Source organism: Anopheles cruzii, chromosome 2 (genome assembly GCF_943734635.1).
Source record: "Anopheles cruzii chromosome 2, idAnoCruzAS_RS32_06, whole genome shotgun sequence".
NCBI lineage: Eukaryota > Metazoa > Arthropoda > Insecta > Diptera > Culicidae > Anopheles > Anopheles cruzii.
The window spans coordinates 53,077,289-53,093,770 of record NC_069144.1 but is presented as its reverse complement, the minus strand read 5'-3'; the positions used below and the strand labels follow the sequence as shown (position 1 = coordinate 53,093,770).

Genomic DNA, 16,482 nt, shown 5'->3' with positions numbered 1-16,482 from the left:
TGACTTGGGGGCCCGAAAGGTGTAACCTTGAAATAAAATAAATGGACAACATTTCGGAAGTGGTTCACCCACGGATCGCGGATGTGATGCGCGGAATAGGCCAAAATGTTGCGGGGGGTCATAGAAATCAGCCACCACCGTGGGATCAACCCGTCGTCACTTACCTTCTTTAGCGTGTTTCGTGTTATTCGATGGCACGGTGTTGCCATTGCCACTGCCAAGCCCGACGACGAGACCTCCGCCACCGCCGCCCCCAGTACTGCCACCACCCATGCTACCGCTTAGACCCACCACCCCACCCATCAGGCCATTGCCGCCACCGGAATTCACACCACTGCCACCACCGCCGCCGGTCGAGGATTGATTTTTATCTACGTTGCAATACATTTTCACTGCTAAAACCACTCTCACACACACATACACACACGAGCGCCTACGCAACGGCCGCGAAGAACACGCACGCCAAAACCGTGTGACACCTCCCGTGTGCACCGTGACGAAACAACACCCGCGAAGCGAAAATTACCCGACATCCAACAGGCACTCGGTGGACACCGGAACCTTCCGCCGGTACCGGGTACACACGATGATTCACACGGTGTGCGCCCAACAAGGATTCACACAAAGCACGGCTCTTCGCTCCAGCAGGGGCAGATGGTTGAGGTGACTATCGGGTGGCGAAATGACCCCGAGTGAGTAACACTGACAGCACTTGCTCACGGCTCACCTGTGCTCACAGCTCACTCGACCGCGATGATGCACACGCTGGCTGGCGAGGAGAGCAGTGGGCAAAACAAAAACACTTGAAACACATGAACACATGAACACGTGCACACACACACACACACACACAGCAGTGTCCACGGGCAGCCTGAATGATGGTGGGGCTCTGCAGCGGATTTCTTCCCGTAACTTGTCACGGCATCAGTCGCAGCATCCTTCCAAAAAAAACCTACAACCTCTCGTTGCTTCACGTGAGTGTTTTTGTTTTTCTTTTCACCTTCGCCCTGTCCCTGTTTCGCTCTCATATGCTTCGTCGTCGCTTGCTCAGTCCCTCGAGGTGGTGCACTTTGCTATTTCTCGCAGGCTTCTCTTTCGCACCACCGGGGCTTGGCTCAAGGATTACTGGTGCCCATTTCGCTCGCACTCGCTGCAAAACACAACCACAATTCTCGTTTCGTTTCCTTTTCCGTTCGATTCGCCGTTTAGAGGCCTCGCGCTCGGACACTTTTGGACTGGAAACGATTGGCCACGATTTGTCGTCGCCCTATGACCGCCACACACAGACACACGCACACACACGCACACACGAAGAAGAAAGGCCACCAAAGAGACCTACTCTCGGAAGTGGCAAAGGAAGGCTTGGCGACGAATATCTGACCGACTCTGATCGAGGGGATCACCTGACGCCCGAGTAATTACCGGCAAACACTCTTGATGGCCTCGTTACGGAGATGAGATGGAAACCGTCGGTAGCACCGAAAGTCGACCGCAAGATGCCGCCGATGGCACAGAATGTGACCCTGAGTTCCGGGAGCGGACTTCACAGCAGCATCTGCATTCTTCATCACCTTTCACAGCAGCCAATGCGATGCCATCGATTGGTGGCCACTTGCCGTGGGTTGTTGCGTATCGTTCGAATTTGTAACACTCCTTCAGCTGAGGAGCTTCGCGGATGCTGTTTTTTGCGGTCGTCGCAGCTTCCACTCTGGCGGTCCTATTTATCCCCCCGGAATGGCCACCACCAACCGTGACTTCCTATGCGGCCTCTTTTTAGACATCCAGCGGATCCGGCGTTTGCTACGAACTTGGCGTCGTAGAAAATATTAGCAACGCAACGTAAGCAAATAAGAGGCCGAAACACTTGACCGGGGGAAATGGCTCTGAGTGCAAATCGTTCTCGCGATGCTGACCGTTGTAATACGGAACGGGGAACACGGAATACGCACGGAATGCACTGCACGACCACCTTCTACCATGAACAACTGCAACAACAACATTTTCTTAGGATCCCCACATTTTGACAAACTTACTCACTTTTTTGTTCGAAATCTCACTCTTCTCACAAGAAGATTCTTCTCAATTCACCGGGACATTCTCTCACTTACGCACGAACTCGAACAAATTTGACCCAAAGAAACCCGAAGTGAGCACGTGAGAACGAATTTTTAATCATTATTTTTAATTTTCAATCAGTGTTGTGAATTGTGGTTTTTGATTGAATAATGATGATGATAATGATTTATCGTTGTTCGAAATCATTATTTCAAATGAACGTCAAAAGGAAAGCTTGACGTACGTTGTGCGAAACGTCAAAGAAGCGACGCGTCGACGCGGAACGTTGCGGCGAGCGTGGACGCCTCGAGTTTCAAATCGACTGAGTTTAGTTGCACCCGCAAAATGCATATTCAGCTTTATTAGACATGCCAATTTTATTAGATATTGATTATAATAAAAAAAAAGAATAGGTTGAAGGAAAAGTTATAACGTCAAGTCAAGGGTGGTGGGATTGCTGTCGCGACTCGAACTGTCGGCCGAACTGAGGGTCTCTTGCGTATCCTCTCTGGTAACGCGCACAAGGCTCGGGTCTTTCTTTTCCTTCTCCTTGCTTCTGTCCCGCTCACGATCGCGATCCTTGTCGCGATCCTTGTCCTTGCTGTGCTTATGCTTGTGCTTGTGTTTGTGTTTTTTCTTGTCCTTCTTTTTCTTTTTCTAAAAGAAGCATCAAATACGAAATTACATCATAAAGCCCACGAACCGCACACAAACTGACCGCTTACCTTGTTTCCATCGTTCTTCGAGCCGTCACCAGGGGAATCGAGCACTTTGCTGCTGGCAGTTGTGCCAAACATTCCCGGTTCGAAACCGGTTGGGCCGGTCGTCTGGGAGCCGGGATTAATTCCGGGGAGTGAAATCGAGTTATCGGAGTAAAAATCCGATTTCATTTTCTTAGTCGGTGGCGGTGCCGTTCCGTCGCCACCAGTCCCATCCAGCGCACTCGTCGGTGTGTCCGTATCGTCTAGGTCGATCACTTCCTCCTTCACCGGGCCTGCGGCGGAACTGTTTCGCTCAGCAGCACTGCCGTCCGCTGCCTTATCCGCTTCGTTTGCTTCCGCCTTGATGCTCGCTTCCATGGTTTCGATGATGATTTGATTCTCGCGCGCTACACGTTCATTTTCCTCGCGCTCCTTCCGGCGAACGTCCTCGTCGTACGATGGAGGGCTCGTCGGTATCATGACTTGCGTGTCTCCGATTTCGATCAAATCAAACGAAGCTTTTGCCTCTCGCGCCGGTTCCGGACTGACGGAATCGGTCTCCCGTTTTGCCACAAAGTAAGGTCCAAGTTCGATGTCGTCCGTCACCGGAGATTTTGTTGTTTTGCGACCTCCGCCCCGGTCACCGGTCGAACCACCAAAACTGGAACCTACCTTTTGCGGCCGTAGAATGTTTGCCAACTCCTGGTTGGCAAGACAGTGTGGCACTCGGACACCGTACAGCGAGTTATACAGATCAATCATATCGCACCGTAGTTTTGTGTCGTGTGACAGTTTGCTACTGCAAAGACAGAAAAGAGGGAATTTAAAACACAAATCAGATGCCCGATGCGGCGGCCAGTTGACCTACTTCATGTTCTCGAAAATGCGCAACGCCAGCTCTTCACGGTCCAAGCGATGCCGGTTGGCCTTATCGAAGGGCAGTGCATCGGTCAGAAAGGCGCCTAGCTGGTGACGAGCCATCGGATCCGGGTCCGTTTCCAGAAGGTCAATCAGGTGCACCAGATCCTCCCAACGACCATCGATCTTTACGTAATCGACCAAACACTCCATCGCCGCCAGCCGCACATCGATGTACTGACCGTAAGCGGCGTAACTTCGATAGATTTTCGGATTCGTCGGCAGATGACCACATTTCTGCAGCTTCCGGATAACCTTTAGACACGCGATCGATACCGTGTACTTGTACGATGGCAAATGTTTCTCCAAGTTCAAGATTCTCGTGACCTCTTCGAGTACCAACCTAGATTAGAAGCGGGTATTGCTCAGGTTCACAGTGAACTTAAACGGCACACATTTAACATACTTGGCATCGGCAGATAGATTCTCCGATGAAAGTGCCCGACCCTGGTGTACGACCGAAATGATCGGAGTGATCGTATGACCGAGTGCGTCCACCAGCGCCGCCCGGTAGTAGTTGTCCGAGTAATGGTTCTTTGAGTTGTCGTTGTACTTGAAAAGATCAAGCAGAAAACGGGTCACTTCCGGTGGACAGATACCGTGCGCGGTCCGTAGACCAGCCATCGCCACGGGGATCGTTTTCTGCAGAAAGTAGTGCTGAAAGTTGGTGAAATTATTTTGCCGTATGATGTGCGGTGCACTGAAGGAGCCGAAAAACTTCTTAAAAATCGTCAGCATGGCTGGTGGGCCCTGCCACGAAGTGACCATCGCGTTCGCCACCTTCGTGAGGCAGAGTGCGGCCTGACAGCGGACTTCGTAGAAGATCCGCTCGTTTTCGATTGTATCGGTCAGCGCAAGCCGGGCCTGAGGTGTGGCGTACTTTTCCAGTGCCTGAATTGCATCCAGCTGAGCGGTAACGTCACGCTCGTGGCGTAGTTGAAATTGCCACTGGAAATCCGGTTGCTCAATGTTAACCGATCGGAGCAGGGTCATTTCTGGATCCAGTCGAATCCACAGCACCGGCGATTCCCTGAAAGGAAAGCAAACAATAGTTTAGAAATTGAACAAAAGTTACCCCAACACATTGACTCTTACGCCATTATGGTAAGGTCCATGTCCACTTCTTCTCCGGTGCACAGTGGAATTTTCTTCTTCTTATTACGCCGACTCTTCGAATGGCAGGTGATGTCTGATTTGACGATAATGTTCTCGATCTGCAGCGTATGCTTGAACGTACCGTCGAGTTCCTGCAACTGAATCAGCAGCGGTCCAACGTATTTCCGGACGCCCCGCTGGTTCACGCAATCCTGCCGTATCTCTAGTTCGATTGTGTTCCGCTTGGAGTTGAACACGGACGTCATGGTGAACTTGGCGTGACCACCGGTGCGCACCCACTGATCGATAAACACTGCCATTTCTTTTCCCGTAACGGTGAAGATGGCCTTCGTGAAGACGTTCGTCGAGATGAGCAAGTGACCCCACAGGCCGGCACCGATCTTCGTACCCGCCGCATTTAAGGCCAACGCTAGCTGCTTGTTAAATACCTGCAACAGTAGCTCCAATCCGATCCGATGCTCCAGCATACGTATCACGAGATGGGCTTTTTTGCGCATCATCAGAATGTACTTCGGGGACATCGTGTGAAGGTTTTTTATCGGAAAGTAGAACGGATTGTCGTTGTACGCCTTGAGGGGTGCTGCCGGCGAATTGTTAATGCTTGAGACGGCCGGTGGAGCTGGCGGTTGACTACAGTCCAGTATGATGCCACCGTAGCGCTCTTCGTAGCGAACCACTTCCGCCAACTCGTCACGGATCCAGGCGCGATACGCATTATTGCCGAAGCACTTCTTCGAGTGGAGTCCACAAAGATACTCGGCCATACCGCGCGCCAGCCACGCGTCGGACCAATTCTCCATCGTGATGAAACACCCAAAGAACTGTTCCGCGATCGCTTTCGACATGAGCTTGCGCGAGTGAAACGTCTGATCTATGATGGCGATCGTGTGCAGCAGATGCGTCGAAAGGATCGTCATGGTGGCGTACGCGTTGCACTCACTGTCGATCTCGTCCACAAACACCTGCTTGTAGCACGAGAAGGGGTAACGTGTCGAGAGGGCTTCCTCGTAGAACTCGAACGCTTCGTGCAGATAGCGCACGGTGTTGCGCATCAGAGGGAGCAGGTGAGGCAGACAGAAGTGCGTAACTTCGTGCATGTGTGCATCGACGTGAATCTCGAAAGCACCAACCGCGAGCGCAATATTCGGAGCGCAAACCGGTACCGAGAGTGTGTAGTGGAACGTTTTGCGGCGCAAATCCGGTGTCATGACGGTCTCGACTAGCTCTCCACACGAGACGGCGGTCATGTTTTTGTCCACAGTAAACTCCAGCTTCCAGGTGCACGGTTCCGAGTAGCTGTCGATACACGGGAACCACATACGGGACGAATTCTCGTGCCCGTACGTGAACATGTGCGCTCCGCGTTCCTCCATCGTACCTTCGCCCTCCGGAATGACAAAGTGCACACCACCCAGAGGGTTTTCCAGTGAAAACTCTATCCCAATCCGAAGCCCACGTCCTTCGCCGATCAGATGTTTCGCTTCCGGTGGTACGATCACCACCAGCTCACCACCATTCTGGTCGGAATCGGTTTTACGTGCCACATCCAGGTGGCAGCGTGAAAAGTGCTCCAACGACTTGTTCTTTGTTTCGCCCTGGCAAATATCCTGGAACGGGTCAAAGTAGTGCGTATCGCACTCGTAGCTATCGTTGAGGATCACCCGGTAGATCCGGCACTGGCGGCAGTTTAGCCGGACGATGGGCAACCAATCGCTCGTCGGTACGATCGTGAGCTCGACGAACCCAATAATGCTCTTTTGCTCGAAATTGATACCGGTAAGACTCAGTATTTGATGCGCTGTATAAGGGCAAAAACGGAACCATGAAATGCTGGAAAAGGGTCGCAGCGGGGACTGCGAAAGCGTGCTGTGGACTGGATACTTATAATTTAAATGGCCGCGCCGGCACTTCCTCAGCTTCTTTCTTCATTTTGGAATTAATGCACTCCTCCTTTTACACAATATTTTCACATTGTATTTCTTTAACGCGCGGCATTTATGTTCTCAACAGACGCGGTGTTTGTTTTTGCAATCTATTGCCTGACGTTCTGAATGAACATTTCTTCGTCGTTCATTTTGGTTGTTTTCGATCAGTAGCGGAGGCATCGCTGAGGGTCTAGTGGTGAAAATTTTGACAGCCCGTGGTGATTATCCAATCGCGGATCCCGCGTGCTTTTCGGAAGTATAGTCAACATCATGTCGTGCTGTGGAAAGGAAAACAATGTTTTCATATACAAAGGGAGTAATTTTCTCAAACAACGTCTGTTACTTTCGACGCTCAGTGGAAAGCCGATTGAGGTGCGTGAAATACGATCCCTAGATGAAGCCAATCCCGGTCTGCAGGGCTATGAAGTGAGCTTGCTGCAGCTTTTTGACAAAATCGCAAATGGCTCACGGACCACAATCGACCGAACCGGTTGTTCGTTCCGTTATCAACCCGGCCTGCTGTCCGGTGGCACGTTTCAGCACGATTGTGACCCCGGGCGAGGAATCGGCTACTATCTGGATGTTCTGCTAGCACTGGGACCGTTCTGCAAGCAACCGCTTGCGGTCACGCTAACCGGAGTGACCAACAGCCGCGAAAGCCCATCGGTGGATCACATTAAAGCTTCTGCGATGGCCACATTGAAACGATTTCTACTGGTCGATGAGGGACTCGAGCTAAGCATTTTGAAACGCGGCATGATGCCCGGTGGCGGCGGTGAGATTTTGTTTCGCTGTCCGGTTCGCAAGTCGATAAAAGCGATCCAATGCACTAAGCAGGCGATGGTCAAGCGGATACGCGGAACAGCCTACTGCTGCAAAGTGAGCCCGGCGATGGCTAATCGAGCAGTCGAACACGCCAAAGGCGTGATGCTCCAATTTTTACCCGACGTCTACATCAACACCGATCAGCACAAGGGCAAGCGATCTGGTAATAGTCCCGGCTATGGTATCAATCTTATGGCTGAAAGTACCGACGGTGCTGTCTTTTCTGCGGAGGCGCTCTGCAAGACAATGGATCAGGTACCGAAACACGCGCACTAAGGCGATTGGTCGCGGACTAACCCAAATTTGCTTTCCCATTTTGCAGCCAGGCAACCCATCGATACCGGAAGATGTGGGACGCGACGCAGCGCTACGGCTGTTGGATGAGATTTATCGGGGCGGTTGTGTAGAATCCACCTTTCAGTGGCTCGTGGCCCTCTACATGGCACTATCGCAGAAGGATGTGTCCAAGTTTCTCACCGGTCCGTTGTCCCAGTACACCATTTACTTTCTTCAGCATTTGCGCGAGTTTTTCGGCATCACATTCAAGCTAGAGAACGCAACCGATGCTGAGGAGGACGAATCGGCCGGTGATGAGCTTTCGGGTTCGAACAAAGTGGTGCTGACGTGTGTTGGCATCGGATACAATAACTTTAGCCGACGTGTTAACTAAATGGACAGGACTACATTTAAGCAATACATTTTTTGTTTAAAAGCAACAACCCGTGCTTTATTTACAACCGTTCGTCTTAGTTCGACGTTGTTTTAAGTACTCGAAGGCCGTCGCTGATCTTATGGTTCTGTCTGCAACGATGGGGACAGATTCCTTCCTAGCACGTTCTCCTTGTACACCAGCTTTTCCACGTGAGTTGCATCTTTCAGCTTGTCGTCTTCGGTTATGCGCTCTGCTCGTTTTTCTTGAATAGACGCTACGAAACATTTAACGTATTATGTTTATGGATCGCTCCATTCGTTGGTATATTTTTACTATAATTCTGGATAAACTTACGACTGTACGGCGTGTATCTGTCCGAGAGCAGGCTTTCGATGTTGTAACCAATCACACCAACAACCGCAGCCACTGGAAGCGTTATATAGGGGGCATTGGAGCGTAGGAATTGCATAATTAATGGCCACATTTTTATGCCTTTCGATTCCGTGCGGTTCGCAAAGTATCAATACACACAAGTGAGCCCGTCACACACCGGTCTTGTTAACGTAGAATGTTTTGCCTGAAAGTTTTCCGATAATTGGTTTGTTTTCGATCCGGCATTTACGCACTGAGATTTTTGACATTCCGACTTGCGTTGACAGCCAAAGTGTTGAAGATGGTGAATTTCGAAATGAAAACATCTTTTGACAATCAGCTGATAGCAGTCGACCGTTGTTTGGAATATCACATCGAAGGATAACAAATGTTGCGCCGAATGCCTTTTCTAAGTACTTTCAAATGCTCCTCAACAGATGGCGTAGAACCGTCTTCACTAAAACTGACGTACTCACCACATCTGGACCTGGTTTGGTCCCAATACAACTGAGAACTGAACCCCTCAACCTGCAGTGCAAACCCCACACGTAAACACAAATGGGGTGGTGAAAATCAGCTTAGGAAAACAACTTGGTTTGCGTTCTTTTGCGTCTCTTTGTTTCACATTATTCAATCGTGCGAATAATTTGATTTCGGTTTCGTTTCCGTTTCGCAAAGATTCCTTTCCCAGCCACGGGGGTAAGTGACGTCGGGTTGAGCGACGTTGCGTAGCATGATACCGAAAGGGTTGCCACTAAGTGCCCATATTGGTCCACTTGCAGAGAGTACGATGGACGAGGAATCCATCGAAAGTAGCAGTGCTGGCGCTGCGAGCCCTATCGCCTCACTCCCCACGGAGGTGCTGATAGCAATCTTCCAGAACCTGCGAATGCCCGATTTGGCCTCGGTGCGACAAACGTGCACGCACTGGTACGATATAGTCATCAACAATCGGACGCTGATGAACCGTTTTGTGCTCTCGCTTCGGAACTGTCGGATACACGAGGGCTGCGAGCAGTGGTCGGTGCTGATCATCAGTCGAAGCGTTTTCGAGAAAGTGTGTCTCAAATCGTGCACCATCGGTCCGGCTACGGAACTGTGGCGAGCAATCGGTGGCAACGTCGTGGAGCTAACGCTCAATGACTGCACAATGAATGCGGAAACACTGTTCGACCTATTGCGCTGCACCCGGAACAACCTGCGATCCCTTACACTAAAATCGACCAAATTCGATGACCACAGTATCGGCAACGTACCGCTGGACTTCAGCATGGAACGGCTAACGTCGCTTACGCTCCGGTCCACCTTCGTGTATGACGAGTTCTTTCATGCTTTCAAACAAATCTGCCCCATACTGAAAGCACTGAAGCTCACCTTTTCCTCCTTCGAGCACTGGGGTGAAAAGTTGGTAGAATTTGTAGTCGCACTGCGCGGCACGCTCGATGCCATTACCCTCAGCTACACCAAGGCCGGAAGTGTTCTGTTGCAGCAGCTCGGACGAATCGAGCACCTCCGGCTGCGGAAGGTATCGCTAAAGTCGTGCTATGAGCTAAAGGAGCGCGACATTCTCGAACTGGCCCGCCTGCAACCGTCCATCGTGCACCTTAACCTGGACAACCTCTTTTCGGCCGACGAACAGTTTTTGCGCGCCCTCAGTGCCTTTCTGCCGCAAATGAAACGCATCAAGCTGCGCGTTGCACGTGTCTCCAATCTGCACCAAGCTTTTCTCATCAACCTGCCGCAGCTAAACTACCTTAAGATCACCGACACGACGCACCAGAAGGATCTGTTTTCGAGGGATCTGAGCGCGTACGAGAATGGTTCGCTCGAGAAGTTGTACGTGTCGGCTGCCACCTTCTCCCGTAACATTCTGCCTCGGTTCTTTGAGCGCTGTCCAAACATCCGCAGCCTGACGCTCTACCAGTGCACGTATGAGAACATTCACGATCTGCAGCTCGCCTTTTCGCACCTGAAGGCGCTCGAGTATTTGAACCTCCAGCGAACCTTCGACATCAGCGACAGTTTCTTCAACCGCGACGTGTTCGATACGGTGGTTATGCCTTTCGAGCGGATACGCTTCTACCCCATCACGAATCTGCGCAAGCTGTGTTACCTGAATCTCAGCCACTGTCGAGATCTTTCCGATCAATCGCTGATGTCGCTCAGCTTTTCGTTGCTTAAAAAGATCGACCTGCGGGGGCTACATATCACCGAGGCGGGCATTGCGTCACTGGTGCGCGAATGTCCACTGCTTGAGTACGTACATGTCGATGCGTGCAAGCGAATCTGCGATACGGCGGTACTGTACCTATGCCGCGATCTGAAACATCTTAAGCTGCTAAATCTCGAGAGCTGCAAGGCGATAACAGACCGGGCGATTGCGCACATCTTGAACCATTGTCGGTGTCTAGTGTGGCTAAACATGATGAGCTGCCCGCAGCTGAGTGACGAAGCGAAGGCACAACTCAGTAGTATCCGCACGATACGGTCACTTTACCTGTGAGCGCCGCCAGCACTGGCATCGTTTAGCAAAAAGTACTCTATACCCAATGAGGCTTTCCCGCGAAAGAATGGAAAGAGGCTTGGTCGGTCCCATTCCGGTTGCCAAACCTGGCAAGCGGGAACTTGCTTCGGGTCACCGAAAAGGGCAAGATTGTTTGTTTTTAAAGCTCATACGCTTGGCTGTTTTACTGTTTGGCCAAACGGTTTTTACGGTTACCTTCAGTGATCGCTGGTGTTCGTAACCGAACATGACGGATAAAGGAAACTTTTAATCGAAACGTGGTCGTGCGTGGATCAGCGAAACACATCAACCGTAACTAGATGAATTGAGAGAGTAAACACATCTAAGACATATATTTTTTGTGGATAATGCAATAGGTTCTCGTAGACGTGTTCATGGAAGGTGTTTTTTCCTTCGAGAGACAAATAATAAACTTTGTTTTTTATTAATGAAACCAAAAGATCGGTGGCTCAGTAAATTGCGAAATTGATGACCAAAAATGGATACGAGTTAGACAGTTCGAGTTGAACGTGCCAAAAGCACGGTCTTTCGGTTGGGTAAGTATGATTAATTTAGCTTTCATTCCGTGTGGACGATAAGATATGAATTGTCCCATATTTCCAGTAAAGGTCTTGCTTAGTTGAGTGGGTTTCCAAATTTTCTATTTAAACCGAGCTATGAGTGCCTTGGGAGTCTTAAACTGTATAGTTGTATTTAACTTTATTGAATTAAAAGAAAAAAGCAAATAATCTGCTAGGCAGATCTCTTACCCTTTCAATAATTACCAATTGAAAAAAAAACATAACTTCTAACCCACAGTGCGATGATTTTTCATAATTTATTTAGATGCACTCGCAAAAACGTTGCGAGCAAAGCTTATGAAAAACAAATCGAAAGTACAGAATACGTGCCATGAGACTCACCAAAGGTAAACTCTCCCTTCAGAGTAAGTGTCATGAAAATGGGGGCCCGTTTGGGTGGAAATAATGGTAAGTGGGCGTTTAAGCACAAAACTTTGGACTCATACGGACAAAAGTTTCCATCTCGTATGCTACAGGTCCACTCTCGTTACATGGAAGCCGGCACGTGAGAAGCTGTGATGCGTTTTCTTCGGAAAAGTTTATTCTCCGCACTCCCTGAGGGTTTGAGAAAGATGGGAAAAAGGTATAATGCAACCCATATTAAACCATACTTAGCATTGCTAATACTGTAAACATTGCTAATAGTACTTAGTATTGCTAATACTGTTGGAGAAATCAATTGAATATAGCGTTTTATATCTGGTTTACTAATTTTTCATGTACCATACTTTGCCTTTCATTTTCTTTAAAAAACACACTGCTAAAAGCAAACTCAATATATTTAAAGAACATTTTAAAATGGAAAGGAGATGCATTGATTGATAAATAATCTTCCAGTTTTGTCAAATTAAACTAGCGTGATAGCGTATCAATTTCAACCTTCGGTAGAAAACGCAGTTCCATACTAACTGATACCACCGAAAACTCAATGTTAAAGCGCGCCAGTATTTTGCAGCGTTCGCTGTCTCGTCGAAGACTATAATAGTTTTTTTGCTGACTCCCTGCCAGTCTCGCTCTCTACGCTCGCGTGTTTTTATGCTTCCGCTTCCGGTGGCAGTTTTTTAAATGCAAATATTTATCATACTTTATTCCCACTGTGTTGTGATGTGCCGCCTGGCGGCTTGCTCGCTTTTTTCCGCGGAGTGCCGACCGGGATCCACTGCCAAAATTTGCTTTTTCTGCCAAAAAGCCTTATCGGGCCGACAGAGTTTTATGTGACGCCGCCGGTCCCAGTTCGTGTCTTGTTGATGCTTGGTGAAGTCTGGGGTTTTTGTTTCTCCACCCACCCTGCTTTCCATATTTTGCTGCCCACGTTTTAACTTTTTGGCCAACCATAGTTGAGCTCCACAAAATATTGATTTCGACAAAGAATTTATTTAAAAAATGCGTAATACGCAAATTTGTGGGTTGGAATAACTATTTACTCTGCATATTGTTATGCGTCCGCTTCACTCGTCTTGTCCGTCGACAAGTTGGTACCGTGAATAGGAAACTATCCCACGAAGTGCGAACGCTCCAATCTAAGCAACCAAACAGAAAGCCAACATTCGAAGTCGCTAACAAAATGGCGATGAAAGGTTCGGTGGTCAAGATGCGGTCGAAGGTGAAAGCTTCTATTGGTCCGGTGCGGTGTGAATCCAACAATGCGGCTGCTGCGGGCCACCGAGAAACCGACCAACTGCTGGCGGGCTTCGGGTGCAACATGGAGAAGCGAAAAGCGAAACGAAAACCAATCGTCCCGAGCACTCTGGACCGTGCTGTATCGCAAGGACTCCGGCAAAGAATAGCCCGATGTTTCGATGCCGTACCAAAGGATTCTCGTCAGTTGCTGCAGCTCGGGACGCTTCCACCGGAAGTGGGCTCGAACGAAGAGGAAGCAGATGGTTTACTCTTTGACCTGCCGGCTCCCAAGCGGGAGGTAGCGATAGAAGCCAGACCCAAACCGCGCCCGATGCCCGAACGCATGGAAAATTGGATGGAAAACTTTCTGCGGAAGTCGGCACCAAAGCGAATCCGGTGGCGATCGCAGCTCTACGGTGCGCCCACGGAGCCGCATCCGGCCACGCAGGTGGAACAGTTGATCGACGTGGGGGCGCAAGATTTCGTCGATTGGCTCAACACGCTCGGTGCGGAGCGGTCCAGCATAACGAGGGGCATTGTGCGGCAACTGTTCTCCGTCGAGACGGGCGACGAAATGTCCCGGGCGCTGAATGTGGCTCCGAAGGAGATCGGAGCCATTCCCGGGCAGGTGGCTGCCGAGTGGCACTTGCCTCAAATGTCGCTGGAAAACCGGATCGCCCGAGTACGGGAGCGTGACCGGAAGTCGGTGGCCGGAAAGGAGCGCCTAGCGTTCGGTCGAGCGTTGCCGAAGACGATGCGCAGTCAAGTGGTGGACAGTGAGGACGGAGAATCCGGGCGGGCGGACGTTCCGGAAGATTTGATGAGCTTGAGACGGTTGTTCAAAGACATCTGGCACTTGCGCTCGGTGAAGTATCTGATTGACTATTTTGAGGAACGGCCCAACTTACCGCGCCCACCGTTTCTGGTCGAAAAGGGTTTGTTCCAGCGGAGGGACAGCTGCGCATCGGTCCCGTTCTATCGGAAGGTGCTACCGCAAGAAGCTATCGCCGGCAGTGTTCGAAAGTAGGACCAGGTACGCGGCATGTGGGTTTCTAAATTTGGGTACTCTAAACATCGTCTCTGGTGTGGATGGTTTTGACATAAGTTCTACTTCAAGTTCTGATTGCTGCTGAGCATCCATATCTCAATTCCTACGTCCTTTAGTACCAAATTATATTAGCCTGCGATTTAAAGATACGCAAAATTAGCTTAAAATTTGTAAATTAAAGTTTAATTATGCCGAGTGAGTGCTATACTTCTTGACAATGTCACGAATTTGAATAATTTCACGAGCAACTTTGATGTTGACCGAGTTCCGAAGACATTGGTTTCAGAATGTCACTGGAAGCTCCATTCCGCAGCTTATTCCATTAGTTTGGGTATGAGCAGTATTTATCTCTTCCACTACGGTATGGGAACCACTTTCCACAAGCTTTTATTGAACAGCATCAATCGGCGAAACAACGGAACCCTGCGCAAGGGACTAGAGAGCGGTTGAGCGATACGCGCCATTCATAGTCCCACAGGATAGCATATTTAATTAATCTCTTTTGCCATTTTTTCCGGCTTGAAAAATACGATATCATCAGTTCGAGCCCGTAGTATGATAATGTGTTGACCAAATGTGCCAGTGGCTGGCACATTTATCATTATCGCCGTGGTCATCGTGCAAAACCGTACACTCTGGGGGCAATTCTTCAGAGGCTCAGTCAGTTTTTTTTTCGTTTCTGTTCAACATGAGCCTGCCCATCAATCATGTTTTCGGTTCGGCGCGATGTGATATCGCGCTATCAATTTTACTTTGCATTGTTGCCTCGCGGAACTCATTAACGCCACGTTCTACAGATTGCTGCACAACACGCGTATAATTTCGGTGGTGAAATTGAGGCAATTTAATCTTTTGGATGAGAAGCGCTTTAAACTATTGTAGTTCCATGTTTCAGTGACAGGGGCAGGGATTTAATTCTTTTGGGGAAAACAACAGTTTATGGCTCAAACATTATCTGCATCTCCACATTAACGAGAACAGGTCTATGATAAGCTTCGTTAATGATTTTAATATTAATTTAAATTTAGAAGTGTCGTAAAACTACCAATAACACTTCAAACACTTTCTAACGGTTAGCCCTACGCTGTGATGTTATACACTTTCGGCATGTAATGGAGTTAGTGTGCTGGGTGTGCTTCATTTTAAATGCAATTTATGCTACAAAACAACAACGCTTCTAGTGTTGGCCAGCACACCGAAATAAGGTTGCAACAATCAGCCAACAACGGGCGAACGATTCAAATCCGAAACCCCGAACACCACAATAGCGGACTGTTTGCGTTTGGCAAACACAACCATTGCCGGTGCTTCATCAGGGCGCTCTCTAACCGAATAAAGCCCAATGTTGCCACCCACCGCACGGTTGCAAGAATGTAGCTTTAGCAACTGATCGATTCGATGGATGCTGCCGGGACACGGGAGGTTATCTTCGGTCAACGCGCGTTGCTCGACCGTTCGGAGTTCGGTGTGGGTTCACCAAAGTCCGTTTGGAGATCGAATGCTGGGGGCGGCTGCTCCGTTGGCCGTCCGATACTCATTTGCATGATTCCTGCGCCTTTGTGGGAGTGGGACCCACTCGAGTGTTTGTGCCATTAATTTTCGATTCGATGTTAATGGGACCGATGCAGGCGTAATTTAATAAATTTTTGCTAGCACTCTGCTCTCTGATTTGGCAGCTTTGATTTCGTGGTTAAATGTTAATTCTTGTTTCGTTGTAATACCAGATGCTTACAGCTTAAAATAGTTGATAGTTTTACGGTTATCATGCTGTTTAAGCTTAGCGGAGAGACCCCTGCGCGGTGAGTTCGATTCAATTTGTTGTTTTCACGTGCACTCGAAAGTAAAATAACTCATTTCCTATCGGGTTTGGATTGTTTCGCGTTAAATGTACGACCAAAGGACCCAGATCTCAGCGGGAGATTTGCATGTCTATGCTCAACGCCATTCGAATAACGCTGGAAACCTCTCTTAGGCAGTCAGGTTCATGCTTGGAAAACTCCGGTGGTGCCTTCTCGTCGCGCGTCGTAGGCAGCCGCTTGAATCGATTGGCTTTTCGGGGTCCGGGCGGCCATCTCGTCACCGGTGAGGTGTTGTGCGGAAATTTCAATTACGATCCGAGGACATAAGCTGCATTGCATTTCGTGCATTCCGTGCACCGATTTCGAT

At 49.4% G+C, this 16,482-nt stretch overlaps 5 protein-coding genes across 5 annotated transcripts; 3 read left to right on the top strand and 2 right to left on the bottom strand.

Annotated features, from left to right (window-relative positions):
* Positions 1 to 1,496: 1,496 nt before the first annotated feature.
* Positions 1,497 to 8,215, top strand: LOC128269417 (probable RNA 3'-terminal phosphate cyclase-like protein). The gene is made up of 3 exons (XM_053006875.1): positions 1,497 to 1,517; positions 7,004 to 7,795; positions 7,863 to 8,215. Exons 1-3 carry the CDS (start codon positions 1,497 to 1,499, stop codon positions 8,208 to 8,210), a joined length of 1,161 nt encoding a protein of 386 aa, XP_052862835.1. The 3' UTR covers positions 8,211 to 8,215.
* Positions 2,481 to 6,719, bottom strand: LOC128269416 (transcription initiation factor TFIID subunit 2). Its single transcript, XM_053006874.1, has 6 exons — positions 6,676 to 6,719; positions 4,770 to 6,590; positions 4,081 to 4,704; positions 3,625 to 4,017; positions 2,781 to 3,555; positions 2,481 to 2,712 (listed from the first exon to the last, which is right to left on the bottom strand). The coding sequence occupies exons 1-6, from the start codon at positions 6,717 to 6,719 to the stop codon at positions 2,482 to 2,484; spliced, it is 3,888 nt and encodes a 1,295-aa protein (XP_052862834.1). The 3' UTR covers position 2,481.
* Positions 8,216 to 8,229: 14 nt separating the features above from the next.
* Positions 8,230 to 8,823, bottom strand: LOC128269419 (small integral membrane protein 12-A). The gene is made up of 2 exons (XM_053006876.1): positions 8,547 to 8,823; positions 8,230 to 8,466 (listed from the first exon to the last, which is right to left on the bottom strand). Exons 1-2 carry the CDS (start codon positions 8,674 to 8,676, stop codon positions 8,330 to 8,332), a joined length of 267 nt encoding a protein of 88 aa, XP_052862836.1. The 5' UTR covers positions 8,677 to 8,823; the 3' UTR covers positions 8,230 to 8,329.
* A 336-nt stretch (positions 8,824 to 9,159) lies between these two features.
* On the top strand, positions 9,160 to 11,507 carry LOC128278117 (F-box/LRR-repeat protein fbxl-1-like). The gene is made up of 2 exons (XM_053016780.1): positions 9,160 to 9,263; positions 9,347 to 11,507. The coding sequence occupies exon 2, from the start codon at positions 9,355 to 9,357 to the stop codon at positions 11,065 to 11,067; it is 1,713 nt and encodes a 570-aa protein (XP_052872740.1). The 5' UTR covers positions 9,160 to 9,263; positions 9,347 to 9,354; the 3' UTR covers positions 11,068 to 11,507.
* Positions 11,508 to 13,212: 1,705 nt separating this feature from the next.
* On the top strand, positions 13,213 to 14,295 carry LOC128266950 (uncharacterized). Its single transcript, XM_053003739.1, has one exon. It carries the CDS (start codon positions 13,213 to 13,215, stop codon positions 14,293 to 14,295), a length of 1,083 nt encoding a protein of 360 aa, XP_052859699.1.
* Positions 14,296 to 16,482: the final 2,187 nt, after the last annotated feature.

Excerpts from the sequence above, each read along its gene's own strand:
- LOC128269417 (XM_053006875.1), top strand. The coding sequence starts at position 1,497 with ATGCCGCCGATGGCACAGAAT. Across the intron at positions 1,518-7,003 it reads TGCCGCCGATGGCACAGAAT|GAAAACAATGTTTTCATATA; the intron begins GTGACCCTGAGT and ends TGCTGTGGAAAG. Across the intron at positions 7,796-7,862 it reads TCTGCAAGACAATGGATCAG|CCAGGCAACCCATCGATACC; the intron begins GTACCGAAACAC and ends CCCATTTTGCAG.
- LOC128269416 (XM_053006874.1), bottom strand. The coding sequence starts at position 6,719 with ATGAAGAAAGAAGCTGAGGAAGTGCCGGCGCGGCCATTTAAATT. Across the intron at positions 4,705-4,769 it reads ATGGACCTTACCATAATGGC|GGAATCGCCGGTGCTGTGGA; the intron begins GTAAGAGTCAAT and ends CTTTCCTTTCAG. Across the intron at positions 3,556-3,624 it reads CGCATTTTCGAGAACATGAA|TAGCAAACTGTCACACGACA; the intron begins GTAGGTCAACTG and ends CTGTCTTTGCAG.
- LOC128269419 (XM_053006876.1), bottom strand. The coding sequence starts at position 8,676 with ATGTGGCCATTAATTATGCAATTCCTACGCTCCAATGCCCCCTATATA. Across the intron at positions 8,467-8,546 it reads CAGATACACGCCGTACAGTC|CGTCTATTCAAGAAAAACGA; the intron begins GTAAGTTTATCC and ends AATGTTTCGTAG.
- LOC128278117 (XM_053016780.1), top strand. The coding sequence starts at position 9,355 with ATGGACGAGGAATCCATCGAAAGTAGCAGTGCTGGCGCTGCGAGCCCT.
- LOC128266950 (XM_053003739.1), top strand. The coding sequence starts at position 13,213 with ATGGCGATGAAAGGTTCGGTGGTCAAGATGCGGTCGAAGGTGAAAGCT.